The sequence below is a fragment of the Hyperoodon ampullatus genome, assembly GCF_949752795.1.
Source record: "Hyperoodon ampullatus genome assembly, chromosome: 7".
NCBI classification, from domain to species: Eukaryota; Metazoa; Chordata; class Mammalia; order Artiodactyla; family Ziphiidae; genus Hyperoodon; species Hyperoodon ampullatus.
The window spans coordinates 99,253,651-99,271,195 of NC_136920.1; the positions used below are offsets into that span (position 1 = coordinate 99,253,651).

Below are 17,545 nucleotides of genomic sequence, written 5' to 3' on the forward strand. Positions count from 1 at the left end.
AGCTACTGCTTCCTATGAGCGCTGGTGCATTTGTCCTGGGCACATGCTTTTTCTGGCACCATTTCTATCGGTTCAAGAATACAAATCCCAGATGGATTCAAACCCATGACTGTAAGCGGTCATTCTCTTGGTCTCAGAGTGAATCAATATCATTGTCTTGCCTACATTGTATTTGAGGTTCTTTCTTAATTCAGCAAATTTTACTGAGTACCTGCTCTGTACTAGATAATACGCACTTGAACCTGGCAACTGGGTCTTGATGACGAGGCTCAGATGGAGATTAAGTGGTTCAGCTTCCCACAGATGACTGTTCATTCAAACTTCCAGATTCGTTCACACTTTTTCTTGCCAGGTATTTATTGTACACTTACTAAAATTAACTAATAAAGTCTAAGAACATTAAAATTATATAATTTAACCATACTGAGAATTTCATTTCTCCTCCCCACCTCTGCATGAACTGAGAACTGCAGCTGTGATCCAGGTACCTCCTTAAGGAGGAGCTGGCAAGCCTGATACTCACCTTATCTGAAACAAGCAGAAGGTTCTGAATCTAAGCTCAAAGCACGCAGACTGCAATTTACACCTGTGATATGTCTTGGCACAGAGGAGAGGTACTCCCGTAATACACCGGTGGCTTCAGAACAAAGCCTTACCACCCAGCTCACCAGAGTTCCTGTGTATGGAATTAGGCAAAGTCTTTAAACTAAAGGTATGAAAATATTTGCAAAATTGGGGAGGTCAGGGAAAGAAGTAACATTTATTCTTGGGTGCAGAAACTTCTAATGTTTATGTATAAGCTGGGGATCTAGGGTAGGAGGTGCTTCTAGGGGAGAGAAAATTTTGAGAGATGAGAAAATTTTAGAAGGGCAGTGTTTAAGCCATCTGATTTTAAAAGACAACTTGAAATTCCAGGGCAAAGACAGAAATGAAGATGTAACCATAGAAAACGTTGATAAAGCCTAAAACATTTTTTAAAGAAAGAGAGAAATCTGAATTTTAAAACAAATCTTTTCAAGCTTGAGGGGTGCTAGAAAGGCTGGTAAGAAAGGGAAACCTATTAACAGATTAGTAAAAATGAAGCTGGAAAAATCAAGCTACATTAAAAGGGCCCCAGAAGAATGTGATTATCAGAGTCAGTATTTATTGGGATGTTTTGTGTCTGCTCTTTGTGTTTAAGGGAAGAGAATAGGAAACGTGTTAGATGACACATAGCCTGGAAACGTCCCCTAAGCATGAGCAACCCTGCATCCATCAGGCCCTTAGTTGCTCAATTTCTTACAGTCCATGGTGGGCTCCATTCTCAGGATAGCACCCTCCGGAAGGTACAAGCTAATAAAGGCAGCTGGGAGACAGTAAGAGCAGCAGGAGGACCAAGTTTCAATTCTGGGAGTAACTCATATGAGGACAGAAAGAATCAGGAGGCGTAAACTTTTCAAGTATTTCTGCATTTCTTTTCTGGTTTTGTGTGTTTGTGCCTGTTTTTGTATTGTCTCTTTTAGGATCCCAATCGTGACAATGAGAATAACAAATCATAAGTCACTGTTGGTATTGTTGTTTATATTAGCCTCCTGGATCACTTTTACAGTTTTCCAAAACTCCACAAAGGTAGGAACTGCTTTCTTTATGTGTTTTACAAAAGTACATTTTTACTTGACACTTCATCTGTTCTAGGGAAGTCCAAATAAACAGACCTCTAGATTGTAGTAGGGGAGTTTCAACTGCTTACACACCTTTAAGAGCCAAGGTACTTGATAATAATCATGCAGTATGGGAGAGGATAATATTGTGTGTGTGTGTGTGTGTACACACATTCTTCTTTTGTCACTTATATCTGCATTGCAACAGTCTTCTCCCAATGCCTAGCTTGCCTTTACACCTTCTCCAAGGAACCTCTGAACAACAGAATATTTTCATGTTTATGTAGTAAAATTTATGTTAATACTGTTACTGTTAATACTTTTTACTGTTAATACTTTTTACTGTTAATACTTCTTGAGTACTAAAAAACCCTTCCCTATGCCAACATCAAATTATTTATCTAAATATTCTACTTAAAGTTTTAAAGGTTGCTTTAGACATTTAGCCCTGTAATGTACTTGGATTTTTTTTTTTTGCTGATTTTTCTTTTATTTCTATATGGATAACCACTTTTTCAGCTCTTTTTATTTCGTAATCCTTCCTTTCCAAGCTGATTTATCCTGTCATTTTTGTTATATATCAAAATCTCTAATAAGTGCAGGTCCCTCTGTGGGCTCTTCGTTCTATTCCATTGAACAGTTTGTCTTCCCTGTATCAATACCACATGACTATAATTAACAGAGCTTCATAATTACTTTTGAAAACTTTTTTAGTTTTCAGCCAGTCTTGGCTCTTCACTCTCTCTTATATATTTTAGAATCAGACTGTCAAATTTAGTGAAAAATTCTACTTAAATTATAAGTGCATGACATTAGCCATATAGATCAAATTGAGAAAACTGATATGTTTATAATATTATTTTGCTGTTTATCAACATGTAATCTCTCTCCATCTATACAGGTCTTCTTCAAGATATTTCACTAAATTTTATAATTTTTGCATTCAGGTCTTATACATTTTTTGTTAGAGTGATACCATGGTACTTCATAATTTTTTTGTTGCTATTATGAATAGTGTCCTTTTAAATACATTTCCTAATTGCTCACTGCTGGTGTAAAGGAATCCAACTGACTTTTGCATAAGGAACAGTAGGATTTTACTTTCCAAGATCTTGAAAGACTCATTATTTCACAGATCCAATATTGTCTAGATCTCTCTGAGGACAGAAAGTATACTTGTTCTAAAATTTTGTTTTGATTTTTCTATTAATTCTGTTCCCTTGGGTGTCTCCTCTTTGTTGAACCTGATACCTCTCTCTCATGAGTTACTTTTTTTTGGCCATGCCACATGGCTTGCGGGGTCTTAGTTCCCCAACCAGGGATCCAACCCATGCCCCCTGCAATGGAAGCATGGAGTATTAACCACTGGACCACCAGGGAAGTCCCTCTCATGAGTTACCTTTCATGAAAATTTTTTGCTAATTCTTGGTTATGTACTTTCTTACACCTGAGATTCTGTGGTGGCCAGTCTGGAGTGCTGTTACCTGTTTGCTCCAGCGTGTTTGTGGCAGAGATGCAAAAAGTGCTGCAGGGCAATAAATGCTCCCCATTTTTCTAAAGTGTTGCCAGGCACTCTGGGTCCTACCCACCTGTCCAGCTTAAATATCTGTAGTTTTTACTCTCACCAGAGTACAGAACTCCCTGTTTCTAGCTGTCTGGCCCAGGCATGGGTGGGGAAGTAAGGATGTGTCAACCTGCTTGGTTTGTCCTCCTGTGAGCCTCCCCTTCACCCCCTTTTACTCCAGTTATCACCCTCCTCCATGTTGGTAATGTCCCTGCAGTGACTTCCTTCTTTTGCCAAAGCCTCAGCTACATGCATTGGAGCCATGGTTTCCTTCTTTGATCTAATCTCATCTGCATTTCATTCTTCAGGAGACTGCTTATAAGTTTTTGTCCATATAAGGTATCTCTTCCTATTTCCCAGAATAATTAGAAAATTTTAAGTTCTTTTCTGCCGTTTATACAATTTTATGGTGGGAAATCGAGGCTATAATATGTGCTTACTCCTCCACCTTGAATCAGAATTTTCCTGTTATTTTTCTACTAAAAAAAAATTGTGCAGGGCTTCCCTGGTGGCGCAGTGGTTGAGAGTCCGCCTGCCGATGCAGGGGACATGGGTTCATGCCCCAGTCCGGGAAGATCCCACATGCCGCGGAGTGGCTGGGCCCGTGAGCCATGGCCTCTGAGCCTGCGCGTCCGGAGCCTGTGCTCCACAGCGGGAGAGGCCACAACAGTGAGAGGCCCGTGTACCGAAAAAAAAAAAAATTGTGCAGAGAATATTATTCTACCATACTGAAAATCACTTATAATTTTCATGTGAAGTTGTAGCAGTTTAAAAACATCTAATAATGTACTGTATGGTTAAAAGATGTTACTATGATAATGTTCACATCCTCTAGGTACTTACTCTTTTTTTTTTAACGTCTTTATTGGAGTATAATTGCTTTACAATGGTGTGTTAGTTTCTGCTGTATAACAAAGTGAATCATCTGTATGTATACATATATCCCCATATCTCCTCCACCTTGTGTCTACCTGCCACCCTCCTTATCTCACCCTGCTGATCTCCGCGTGCTATGCAGCTGCTTCCCACTAGCTATTTTACATTGGTGCTTACTCATTTTTTAATCTTGTTCCTGTAGCAACTACTAAGAGATTTTTAAATTTCTGATCCTGATTGTGGATTTTTCTATTTCTCCCTTTAGTTCTGTCCATTTTTGTTTCACATATAAATACATGGATATGTAGGCACGTACACATTTAAGGTTGCTATATTTTCAGACCAATTGACCCTGTTATCACTAAGAAATGTCCATCTTTATGTCTGGTGATACTCTTTGTCTTGAAATCTACTTTAGCATTAATGATAGCTATTTTATGCTTACATGGTATATTGTTTTCCATCCATTCACTTTCAACCTATAGGTATCTTTATACTTAAACTACATTCCTTGTAGATAGCAAATAGTTGGGCTTGCTGTTTTATCTCTGCCTTTTAAAAAAAAATTTAACACTTCATTTATTAGATATCATTCTAGTAAAACTTTCTTTCTAGAATGTATTACTAATCACAGGTGAAATCGCAGGTGAAAATATAACAGCTTCACCTTTTTATAAATGAATTATCTCAAATATTGAAACATTGATCACAAATTCATTTAATTAAAATTCTTCCAAAATTTGATAAAACCATAAATTTTAATGCCAAACTATAACTTTTAATATCAAAATATTTTAAATATTTCAAAATATTAAAATATACATAAATGAGTGCATTGACTACAGAACATTATTTTATTTATACATACTGTCTTTTAAAAATCTTCACACTCTAACTATTCCAAAACAGTATTTTTTTTCTTTTGAGTTTGATTACACTACTTTAATCCCAGGAAGAGTATTATCTCTGCCTTTTAATGAAGTGTTTATTCTACTTACTTTTAATGGAATTATTAATATGGGTGGATTTAGGTCCACCATTTTGCTATTTGTTTTCTGCTCAGCCTGAGCTCTGCTCAGGTTTTTATTCCTCTGTTCCCCATTTCCTTCCTTATTTTGGGTTGATTTTTTTTTTTTTTTTTAGTATTTCCTTTCAGTTTCTCTATTATTTTTATAGCTCTAAGTTGTCTTTCTAAAGTGGTTTCTCTAGAGATTACAATACACATTCTTAACTTTTAGAGTTAATATTGTGCTACTTCATGTAATCTGTAATAACCTTTCAACCATTTATTTCCATTTATTTCCCCCATTCTTTATGCTATAGCTGTCATATTATTACAAAATTATAGTTCTTAAATAATTATATGCACTTTAAAGAAACTAGGAGATAAACACACAGTATTTTATATTAATACATATATTTATCATTTCTGGTGCTTTTCATTCCTTCCTGAAGATCTATGTGTCTTTTTGGTGTAATTTCACTTCAGCTTGAAGAACTTTAGTTAGCAGTTGTTTTTTTTTTTTTCCTTTTTGATCCTGCTGCTGGCATGTGGGATCTTAGTTCTCCTACCAGGGATCGAACCTGTGCCCCCTGCAGTGGAAGTGTGGAGTCTTAACCACTAGACCGCTGGGGAAGTCCCAGCACTTTTTAAAATGCAAGTCCAGTGTTGTCCCTTCTTCCAAGTTTCAACTCTCCTCCAGTGTCTGTCTGCTTGTGGTCACTCTCCAGTGCTTTTAAAAGAGAAGATTTGGGGGTAGGGGTGTAGAGCTTATCACTGTTCTCTACAGGAGAATTAGTCCAATACAAGCTACTCTGCCTTTATTGGAAATTTGGAGATATTACTATGATTCACTGAGTTCTCAGAAATAGAGTTATTGATAAATGCAATGAACATTGTTAAAGGTCTTAGTACATGCAATAGAACTGTTCTCCAGAAATGTGGTGCCATTCACACCTAAACCAACAGTGAAAGAGAATTTTAGTCTTACTGCATGTTTGCAACACTGGGTAGCTCATTTTTAGAGACACTTGCCTGGGATTAAAACCTGACTCTGTTGCTGACTAGCTAAACAAGCTTGGCTAAGTCCCTTAACTTCGCTGTGAACCAGTTTCATCATCTGAAAATTGGGTCATAAAAATAAATACCCCATATATTATGGTGAGGATTAATGGCTAAAATATGAAAAACATTTAGCATTGTACCTGGCACATACTAAATATTTGCTATTACTCTCTATTATTTGATAAATTAAAATGTTTTTATTTTTTAAAATCTTCACATGTCAAATAATAAAACAGTAACAATGATAATCATAGTAACTTAGTCCAGTACAAGCTATTCTGCCTTTATTGGAAATTTGGAGATATTACTATGAAAGATTTATACCAAAAAGTGTTCTTTACAAAATCATAAGTAATAGAGAAAAGCTGAATGCAATAAATATCTAAAAAGACAGGAATAGGTGAAATATTCCATAGGCTGGAATATTATGTGGGCCTTTGACGTAAGGTGGAAAGTTGTTTTTTGTTTTTTGGGATTTTTTTGGTGGTACGCGGGCGTCTCACTGTTGTGGCCTCTCCCGCTGTGGAGCACAGGCTCCAGACACGCAGGCTCAGTGGCCATGGCTCACGGGCCCAGCCGCTCCACGGCATGTGGGATCTTCCGGGCCGGAGCACGAACCCGTGTCTCCTGCATCGGCAGGCAGACTCTCAACCACTGCGCCACCAGGGAAGCCCGAAAGTTTTTAATTACACTTTTTTTGTAAAATCAAAATTCATTGGTAAATATTCAGTTTGTTCACAATCATGTGAAATTGTTATATAGAGGATGAGATAAAATCACCCAAATGGTAAGAGTAGTTATCAATGGTTGGTGTGATTGTGACTGACTTTTATTTCCTATAGAGTTGTGGCATTCTCTCATTTTTCATAATAAATCAGTGTTATTTTATGATTAGAAAATAAATATTTTATAAGCCTATGCTTCTTGTGTGCTGTTAGCTAAAGCAATCTGAAAATTACTAATAAATATCACAAGCTATTTAATCAAAGTGTAAAAAGTGAAATAGAAAAAAATAGATAATTGTATATTACATAAAATTTCCATGCTTCTTAAACATTTTCTTAAGGATTTATTTAAATGACTGAATTCTAGTTTTAAGATAAAAAATAATAGAACAATAAACATTTGTTCTATGCTGTGCAGTTAAAAAGCATTTTCTCATCTGGTCTCCACAACTGCCCAGTGAAAGTATATTTTATGATCACCACTTTAAGGAAGAAAATCCCGGGGCTCTTTAGGGTGGAGTGGCTCATTCAAAATAGATTAGCCAATGATGGCAATTCCCCGGCAATCCAGTGCTTAGGACTCTGCACTTTCACTCCCAAGGACCCTGGAGTATAATCTCTGGTCAGGGAACTAAAATCCTGCAAGCCATGTGGTGCAGCCAAAAAAAAAAAAAAAAACAGAGACAGTGAAATCTCAATATATTTTTAATTTTTGTACCTCCCATTCTTTTATAAAAGAGAAGTTGGCTAACCTACCAAAATTATTACATTAAATAGGCACATTTTCTTTGTTCTTTATTGTATTCCTTGTCATTTCAGTTATGGACTGTACCCAAGTTGCCCATCTCCCTCCCTCACTGGAATTTCATCATGAAATCATGTCCTGCAGCACCACTGGATCCAGCAGTTTCACCAACAGAGACTGAGCGGAGAATAAAGGGGATCACGGAGAAGCTAGACCAGCTGATGCCACCCAGACCCTTCACCCACGTGAGCTCCACCAACAGCGCCACACACAGCAAAGCCACCCTCCTCAGCCCTCAAGACACATACTGCAGGGGGGATCAGCTAGACGTCCTGCTGGAGGTGAGGGACCACTTGGGACGCAGGAAGGAATATGGAGGGGATTTCCTGAGGGCCAGGATGTCCTCCCCAGCCCTGAAGGCAGGCGCTTCAGGAAAGGTGACAGACTTCAACAATGGCACTTACCTTGTCAGCTTCACGCTGTTCTGGGAGGGCCGGGTGTCTCTGTCTCTCCTGCTCATCCTCCCCAGTGAAGGGGTGTCGGCTCTCTGGAGGGCAAGGAACCAAGGCTATGACAGGGTGATCTTCACAGGCCAGTTTGCCAATGGCACCTCCCATGTCAATACTGATTGCGCCCTCATTTTAAATTCAAGTGCTGAACTGTGTGAGTACCTGGATAGTCGAGACCAAGAAGCCTTCTACTGCGTGAAGCCTCCACATATACCCTGTGCTGCACTCACCCACATGCATTCCAAACACAAGGATGTGTCTTATCTTAGCAAACAAGAAAGAAGCCTCTTTGAAAGGTAAATAATTATTTCTGGAGACTACCTGGGCAAATATAGTAATGATTTGGCCTATCTGTTGATCTAAAGGAAACTGCTGTGAGTATATCAACTTCGGGACTCTGTGAAGAGCCATTTTAGAAAAGGTCTGTGAATTCATTTGGGGACAGTGCCCACTCTCCAGTAGCCCCTAAAGGTTTTGGATATTTAACCCTTATTGTTAAAACAAAAAATATAAATAAAATAAAAATTAAAAGAGGACGAGAAATATACATGTGTGAATATGCATGGGCTCTAATGTATCCTTTCTGCTTCTCAAAAAATTACCTTGTACACTTTCTGGGGATCTGTACTCCCTGGACTAATAGGCCAAGAAATGTAAATTTAATAAATGGTTTGGAACTGTGGGCAAATAGTCAATTATTATCACAAGAAATAACTGAAGCAATGGGTAATGTGGCTTCTTGTGTTTCCTGATCTTGGGGCCACCTGCAGATTAATTTCTATATTTTTCTCGTTAAGGTCAAATGTGGGTATAGAGATGATGGAAAAGTTTGACACCATTACTGTCTCCAAATGCAACAGTAAGTTCTCCCTGTGTTTGACGGGTGGTACTTAGTACTAGTCCCATTTAAAGCATTTCTTCTTTTTGCAGACTTATTCACTATTACCTGTCCTATTGTTACTCTGCTCATCAGGCTGGTCTATGGTAGGCCAAGATGCCGTTACTTAAGTGAATAAATGACTGGAATCATAAACCTGTTTTATAACTCTTATGAGGGCTTCCCTGGTAGTGCAGTGGTTAAGAATCCGCCTGCCAATGCAGGGGACATGGGTTTGAGCCCTGGTCCAGGAAGATCCCACATGCCACAGAGCAACTAAACCCGTGAGCCACAACTACTGAGCCTGCGCTCTAGAGCCCATGAGACACAACTACTGAGCCCGCATGCCACAACTACTGAAGCCTGTGTGCCTAGAGCCCGTGCTCCACAGCAAGAGAAGCCACCGTAGTGAGAAGCCCGTGCACCACAAGGAAGAGTAGCCCCCGTTCGCCACAACTAGAGAAAGCCCGTGTGCAGTAACGAAGACCTAACACAGCCAAAAATAATAAAAATAAATAAATAAATATAACTCTCATCATCAATCTTATCATTATCTATCAGGCAACAGATTACCTGCCCATCAGACACAACAACCTTCAAATGTCAAAACTCTCTCCCAATTTGCACCTAGGTCTTATTCCCAAACCACCACCATCAGCACTTCCCACATTGCTACAAGCACAAGAATCACCATCTAGAGGTTTCTAACCTGCCCTCTATAAGTCAATTCATTACAATTTCCCCCTCTTTGTCTTTGCTGCCTTTCAAACATTTTAACATGTAAAATAGGACTTCCACACTTATATCTATTAATTGCTCTTCAATTTTTTTGGCTCAAAACATCCTAGGAAATCATTATCTAAAATGATTTAAGGCAAGAACTTTTGTGTCCCTTTAAGTTTGACATTAACAGCTTGCTAATTGCTACTGAACTCATTTACACTGAAGTGTATATACGTACCTACAGGTAGAAATGGAATTTTTCACCCAGGATACACAAGGATACTCATACCAGTTATTAAAATATTAAACCACTTCCTTTGGTTGGTGAATAATCACTGCCCCAAGACCACCAAGGCTAGATATGTCAGTCCATCAGATTCCCAGACTCTTCACAAACCAGTGAGTAACGGGTTAATACCTGGCTTGTTCTGGACCTCCAGGACTCTGCTCCAGCCTACAGCCATATCCATGTGGACTGTCCAGGTCCCAAACCAAATTAGTTGTTAATTTTTTTTATATTTCCATGCACTTAACTCAAAGGATTTACAGTTTGATGGTGGCATTTAAAACACTATGACAGTCCTCAGCTGCCGCTAAGGTGCTCAATCCTTCCGAGGAAGCTAAGGCCACGTTGGGGAGAGGCCCTCACTTCATCTGGAGACTAGCACCGAACCCGGCAGCCGCCATTTAGCACTCGCCCGCACCATGGCCTCTGTCTTGGAGCTCACCTGCATCTACTTGGACCTCATCCTGCATGACGCTGAGGTGACGGTCACGGAGGATAAGATCAATGCCCTCATTAAAGCAGCTGGTGTAAATGTTGAACCTTTCTGGCCAGGCTTGTTTGCAAAGGCTTTGGCGAATGTCAACATCGGGAGCCTCATCTGCAACGTGGGGACTGGTGGACCTGCCCCAGCAGCTGGTGCTGCCTGAGCAGGAGGTCCCGCCCGCCCCATCACTGCTGCCCAGATGAGGAGAAGAAAATGGAAGCAAAGAAAGAAGAATCTGAAGAGTCTGATGATGACGTGGGCTTTGGTCTTTTTGACTAAACCTCTTTAGTAACATGTTCAATAAAAAGCTGAGCTCTTTAAAAAAAAAACAAAATAAAAAAAAACTAGGACAGTGTGTGATAAACTTGGGGGTAAAGTGGAATAAAATGACAAGATAATTGAGTTTTCATTACTAAGCAAGAATTGATGTCTTTCCTTTCATAAGAAGGCAAACAAATACTTAAATTTTACCTAGAAGGCCTTTTTCCTGGGAGAAAACATGTTCTCTATAATGAACATTAATGGGTATCATTTAGAAAATTCTTATCAGAGAAAATTTTTTCTGAAAAATAAGTATCCCATTAAGATAATGATGCTTCAATAAGGCTTTTTCTCCATCCTCACACCCTATTAAAAGGATACTTAGAAAAGACAGTTGGTTCTTAATAAATACTGATGGGTAAAGTGATATTTTAGAAGATCCTATCTTGTTGATTCTTTAGCAGAAAAGACAGCTCCAATGAAAAAGAAATGCAAGTTTGGAATGGCATCCACAATCCCCAGTGGACATGTCTGGAAAGACACATGGAATCCTGTCTCCTGTAGTTTGGCTCCAATCGAAATGAAAGAATGCCTGAGAGGAAAATTCATACATCTAATGGGAGATTCCACGATCTGCCAGTGGATGGAATACTTCAAAAGCAGTATCAACAGTATGCCTGTCTAAGCTATTACTCATATCCCTTTCAGAAACATCTTTTTCATTTCAAGGGGAGAAATGAACATGGGAAATGCCTCTTCTTTTTCATATTTGTTAATCACAACACACCAACACTTTTCACATCATTGTCTTTTCTTTAAAAGAATACATTTATTGACTAGAAGGGAGCCAGTTTAGAAAAAGGTTTACTCCATGCCTATCCCTGCAAAATTCACACTTCAGTATTTACCCAGCATGCTCAGAAAATCATGGACAGAGCAGACAATAATAAGATATTATATTGTCCACCTTCTACAGATGGCATGATGATGATTAAGGGTATGGATTCTAAATCCAGATGTCTTGGGATCAAAATATGGCCTCTACATGTCCTAGCTGGATGGGCTTGGGCAAGTTACATAACTACATAGTGATTTTGTCCTTAGTTTCCTCATCTGTAAAATGGAGATGAAAATAGTACCCACCTGGTAAAATGAGGTAATATACACAATGCATTTAGAATACTGTTTGCTACATACTAAGTTCTCTTTGGTGTAAGCTGTCATCACTATTATTATTTCATGGAAGGACAGATGCTAGAAGTAAGGTAATGGCTTCACATCAGGTAGGCACAGTGGTTAAAAGTAGGGGCTTTGGAGCCTAACAGACCTAGATTGTGCCACTTAGAAACCATGACCTTGGGCATAGTACTTATTTTCCTCATCAATGAACTAAAAATAACAACAGCATCTGGTGGTGGTTATAAAGAGTAAATGAGATAATGGTTATAAAATATTTAACACATTGCAAGACACATGAGCACTCAGAAAGTGCCCAGTAAACAATAGCTATTGCAATGATTATCATTAGTTCATATCAGAGTTGGGGCTAGAATCCATTTGCTAGAATCCTAGTCCAGTTGCTCCTTTTACTAAACCAAGAATGCATCAATACTAATTCAGAATCCACTAGTAGATCTTAGCACTCTTACCTGGAAAACTGTCACTGCCTGTCCTGGACCCTGGCTTTTACCACTGGGGACAGTGCAGCTGGTGTGGCTCCCTGCTGGCCTTCCTGCAAGGACGCCACTCTTGTGATCTCCGACTTAGTGTGTAAGCTGATTCTCCCAGTAAAAAGGGAAAATCAATAGGGCCTTGGATCCTCTCCAACAGAAGGGGAGAGTTTTAAATTGTGACCTCTGGTAAATGACTAAACTCTGCCAGACCTCAGTTTCCTCATCTATAAAATTAAGGGTGTGGTGATAACCTCTAGCATCACATCCTATAACTGTGGGTCTCTTAGTTTATAGAAAGTACTAAATTATTGAGTCACCTACCCTCTTGGCTGACCTTTCAAGTTGTGGTAGCAAAACATCTGTTGCACATATTTTTAAAAGTTAAATTGTATGGCTATAGTGTGCTTTGGAAAAGGAAATTGAAATATGTTAGAAACGGAATGAAGAAAAAATTCTGCCCTTTTCCTCCACCCAACCCTCCAGCATCACTATTTTCAAACCATACTGGTTAAGATTTTTAAGTGCAGCCCTTTACTTCTAAGATGATACATGTTACAAAGCATTAATAATCCTTTACTACACATTTTCCTCAGAAGTTCTAGCTACAAAGCAGCTGGCCTTGATAGTTTGACAAGGGTCTAATTAATATGATGAGAAATGAAGGGACTTCATTTTCTTCTATCCATATTATACTTTTCAAAAGTTTTAAGATTGGGTAGACTACTTTCACAAGAATTGGGAGAAACTTCAAGTTTAGGTACAGATTCTGTCACTTACTAGTTGTGTAATCTTGAACAGGTCATTTCATCTCTGGGTTTTCTTTTCTACAATATGGCAATTAAATATATATATGCATATATATTGAGCTTTGAAGTAAATGAATATATCAGTCCTAATAAATGCTTTGTAAACTGTAAAGTCCTTCACAAATGAATAGTAATATTATTATTATAGATGATGTATTCAGTGCCATTTCATGCATATGTAAAAGAAACACAGAAGTATAAAATATAATTCCAGTCTTAAGGGAAATTACAGAGGACTTGGGGAAATAGGGTTACTTGTTTTTTGAAATATAAAGACATCAATTGGTATCTTTCTCTATCTTCAAATGAACTTAGTCTATAGTTAGCAAAATGTACAAAACTAATACCCACAAAAGTGACTCCATCATCCTCCAGTGAAGTGATCTCAGTGCTCACCATCACCAGTCGATGTGGTTCTACATGGTTCTACAGAGGGGCAAATATAATTTCTCATTTGTATAACACTTTTGGTTGCTCAATAATTTTCAAACTATTGTCTCATTTAAACCTATAATAAATTAGTCAGGATTAACTTATTTAATCATAAACATCAAATCTTTTCTTCTATTTTTGTAACTATTTTATAGTTTTGTTTTTGTACTATTTTCTTTGTAACTTTTTTTTCCTTTCATTTTGGGATTGCCTACTTGTCATCAGCCCTGAAGTCAGTGGATCTGCACGAATTTGGAAAATTTCAAAACCAATTTGCTGTGGACTTGGACAAGAATATCAACATCCAGTGGCAAAAGCATGGTTACCCCTTGATTGGATCACTAACCTATTCAGTCAAAGAGATTGAGTACATTGCTCGGGCTATTGACAGAACTGGAGGAGAAAAAAATACTATCATTGTTATTTCTGTGGGCCAGCACTTCAGACCCTTTCCCATTGATGTTTTTATCCGAAGGGCCCTCAGTATCCATGACGCAGTTCAGCACCTTCTTCTGAGAAGCCCAGACACTGTGGTCATCATCAAGGCAGAAAACATCAAGGAGATGCACAGTGATGTGGAGAGATTTAGTGATTTTCACGGTTACATCCAATATCTTGCCATAAAGGACATTTTTCAGGATCTCAATGTGGGCATTATTGATGCCTGGGATATAACAATTGCATATGGCACAAATAATGTCCACCCGCCCCAATCTGTAGTCAGAAATCAGATTAATATATTGTTAAACTTTATTTGCTAGATAAAACATATCGCTTTAATTTATTCACTAAATTAAAGACATCTATTAAGTGTTTGCTATCATGCCAGATGCTGTTGGCTCTGAACTCTCAATTAACAAGAGAAAATCTGCACTATGGCTGATTTATTAACCAGCAACTCAACCAAATCAGTTATTTCTAATTTGGGCTTCCACTTACAAATAAACACAAAAATACTTATGAAAAGGAGCTACCCTTCTTGATCAGAGTCATGCCACTTTTCACAAGCAGGAAGTCAAGACACCTAATTGTTAAAAGTTCTCTGTGATGCATGGAAATTCAAAGCAATAAAGTCATTATAAAATAAATATTTGGAGAAAGTAGTCCCATTTCCTTATTTATGAGACAAGTTCAAGGTGATTTCCAAGTGGGAAGAGAAGTCTTTTGAGGCAATGCTCCATGTACACAGCCCTGAAGGAGCAGCAGAATTTGAAGCAAGACACTCTGGATCCTGAAAGCCTCTGACATTTCTCTCCCGAGAGGGACTCCCACTGCTAGGAGCTAATCTGTTCTATAGAATTTATCCCTCAGGAATACCAGATAAATACCAGTTGAAAGCACAGTGCTCTAGGATTCAGAGAGCTGGGCTTCAGTCCTTTTGTTGACAGTAATTACATAACTTTGGATAAGTCACTTCAGCTCTCTGGGCCTCAGTTTCTGAAATGAAGGAGTTAGTGTGAGATTTGTGGTTTTCAAACCTTGCTCTGTGCAGCTCTGAGTGGTGCTGCAGGTACTGCCTGGAGGGACAGGAGTTAGGAGAAGTGCTCCGTGCACAGGTTACCAGTTCTTCCACACCACTTCAGCCAGAATATCAGCCATTTTTACCCATGTTTATTGGGCTTCTGGGTAGGCTTTTGATTTGAAAAAAAGGTTCTACCGCTTAAAATGTTTGAAAAGCATAATGTAGATAATCAACAACATTGGTTTCTATAATCTACACATATGGGTTACTATTTTAATCACGCTCACTTGCATTGTAATAGGCCTTCCCAAAATTTGACCGTAAAAGAATGATATGAGAATTTCAGTTGAAAAGGGTGATATAATTATTATAAAGTATTTTGGTATAATATTCTTCCTTAATTTTTCCCTCTAAACCATGCCCCAGATATCACTGGGCCCCTGAGCTACTCTTGCTCCATCTAGGAAAAGACAATTATAATAGGAATATCTTAAATCCATTTATCCAGTTTCCTCCAGGAAAGGGATAATAATTTTTCTACTTATTTGCCCATGAACCACAATTCACAGTTCAGTGCCCAGTAAACAGATGGTCAAAAATATTAAGTCCCTTATCATGTGTCAGGAACTATTCGAGACTTTAGGGATACAGTGGTCCAAAAGGCAAATGAATTCTTTGCCATCAAAGAACTTATATTCTAATAAAGGAAAAAGATAAAAAAGATATAAAATAATCCCACACTACCAAAGTAGTATGAACAAATTATATAATAGGGTAATGTGATGCAGAGTGACAGCATGGTGGTGATGGAGGTGACTAGTTAGAGCAGTTCAAAAAGGCATCTCAGAGGAGAAGGCATTAAAAGGGAGATCAAAATAATGGAAAGGAGGCATCCATGAGACAAAGTGAAGACAGCGATCCTTAAGAAAGAATGGCAAGTGCCAAACCCCTGAGACATGATGGAGCTTGGCTTTTTTAAAGAACAGGAGACCATTATGACTAGAGTATTGTCAGTGCGAGAAATATGGAGGGAGAAGAAGTTAGAGAGGAAGATAGGGGCCAGATCACATGTGGCCTTTGTAGTCTATGGCAAGGAGTTTGAATTCTATCCTAATTATAATGGGAAGGCAACTGAGGGAGGGAGAAAAGGAAGGAAAATAAGAGAGAGGGTAGGAAAGAGAGAAGGAGAGAAGAAAGAAAAGAAGGAGAAAAAGAAGGAAGAAAATAAAGAAAGGGAGGGAGGGAGGGAGGGAAAGAATAGGGAGGGAGGAAGGGGAGAGGGAGGGAGAGAGAGAAAGAGAAAGGGAGAGCGAGAGAGAAAAGAAGGAAAGAAAGAAGGGAGGGAGGGAGAGAGGGACTGGTAACATAACTCGCATTATCACAGACTGCTATAGTTGCTAATATCAGAATGAACAAGAGTTGTGAAACCATGGAACTTTGGAACAGCATCTGTTTTCTTTTATTAATAAAGTGACTTTCCATTACCACTCTCCAATTGGGTAAGGTTGGCAGGGTCACTGAAGGTCTTGCTAAAGGGGCAGATTTTTTTTAAAGAACACAGAGGACTATAATTTTAGAAGAGCGACTAAAATTAGAATGTGATCCAGAGATGTTTTTTTTGAAAGAAAAGAAAAGAGAAGAAGTATTTGTTTGTAATGTGTGAACCCTAAGAGGAAGTGCAAGCTCAGGGTAATGCATTCAGAATGATAGACCTCAGAAGTTAGCATTTTCTAGGGGAAATCCAAAATGATTTCAGTTCTTCCCAAAAATGAATCAGTTTTTCTCAAAATGAATCATTATAAACACAGAGTAACTGTTTCCATGTCTGCTTGATGTTTGGTGGGTCATTTCCTGTCTGAGATGCTTGCGCAGTATGTCTGTAGCAACTGCAAACTGGTCTTCCAATGAGAGAAACAAGTAAAAATGACTGGCACACAGCCTTTTGGACAGAATGGATTCTTAGACAAGATGGATACATATTTCTAAAGTAAACAAAGAGGTAAATATTTCCAAGGGAAATGATTATTATCAAGAGGTAAGGATGTTAAAGAGTATACTGAGAAGAAACTGAGAAGATTAAAAATTACAGGATGTCTGATATAAAAAATTATTACACTCTGATAAACGAGTGACTGTAAGATAGAAGGAAACTCTATATTGTACCCTTAGGGAAGAGAGAGGGTATCCAAGGAAGGAGCAACTTGGAAGGGGCCCTCCCCAAGGCTAGAATTCAGACCCTGCTGAGGAAGATGTAGTTCAGCCCACTGGGCAGTGGAGAAGATCACTGGTTTGTCCAGGTCACAGATGGTCTGCAATTGCTGGGCAAGCAGAAAGTGACCCTCTGTAGTGCAGATGGAATATAGGTGATCAGCAAGCAGGGGTGGGGGCATGTAAAGTGGGTGGGGGCCGGGACAGCT

General features: G+C 38.6%; 1 protein-coding gene and 1 pseudogene across 2 annotated transcripts; both read left to right on the forward strand.

The window, feature by feature from the left end:
- Nucleotides 1-1,235: 1,235 nt before the first annotated feature.
- NXPE4 (neurexophilin and PC-esterase domain family member 4) lies at nucleotides 1,236-14,427 on the forward strand (the record flags this gene model as incomplete). The annotated part of the gene is made up of 6 exons (XM_079707849.1): nucleotides 1,236-1,426; nucleotides 1,503-1,608; nucleotides 7,690-8,420; nucleotides 8,922-8,983; nucleotides 11,217-11,426; nucleotides 13,892-14,427. 6 exons carry the CDS (start codon nucleotides 1,236-1,238, stop codon nucleotides 14,425-14,427), a joined length of 1,836 nt encoding a protein of 611 aa, XP_079563975.1.
- LOC307056174 (large ribosomal subunit protein P1-like) lies at nucleotides 10,430-10,773 on the forward strand (annotated as a pseudogene). The gene has a single exon. The product of its transcript is annotated as a large ribosomal subunit protein P1-like (transcript).
- Nucleotides 14,428-17,545: the final 3,118 nt, after the last annotated feature.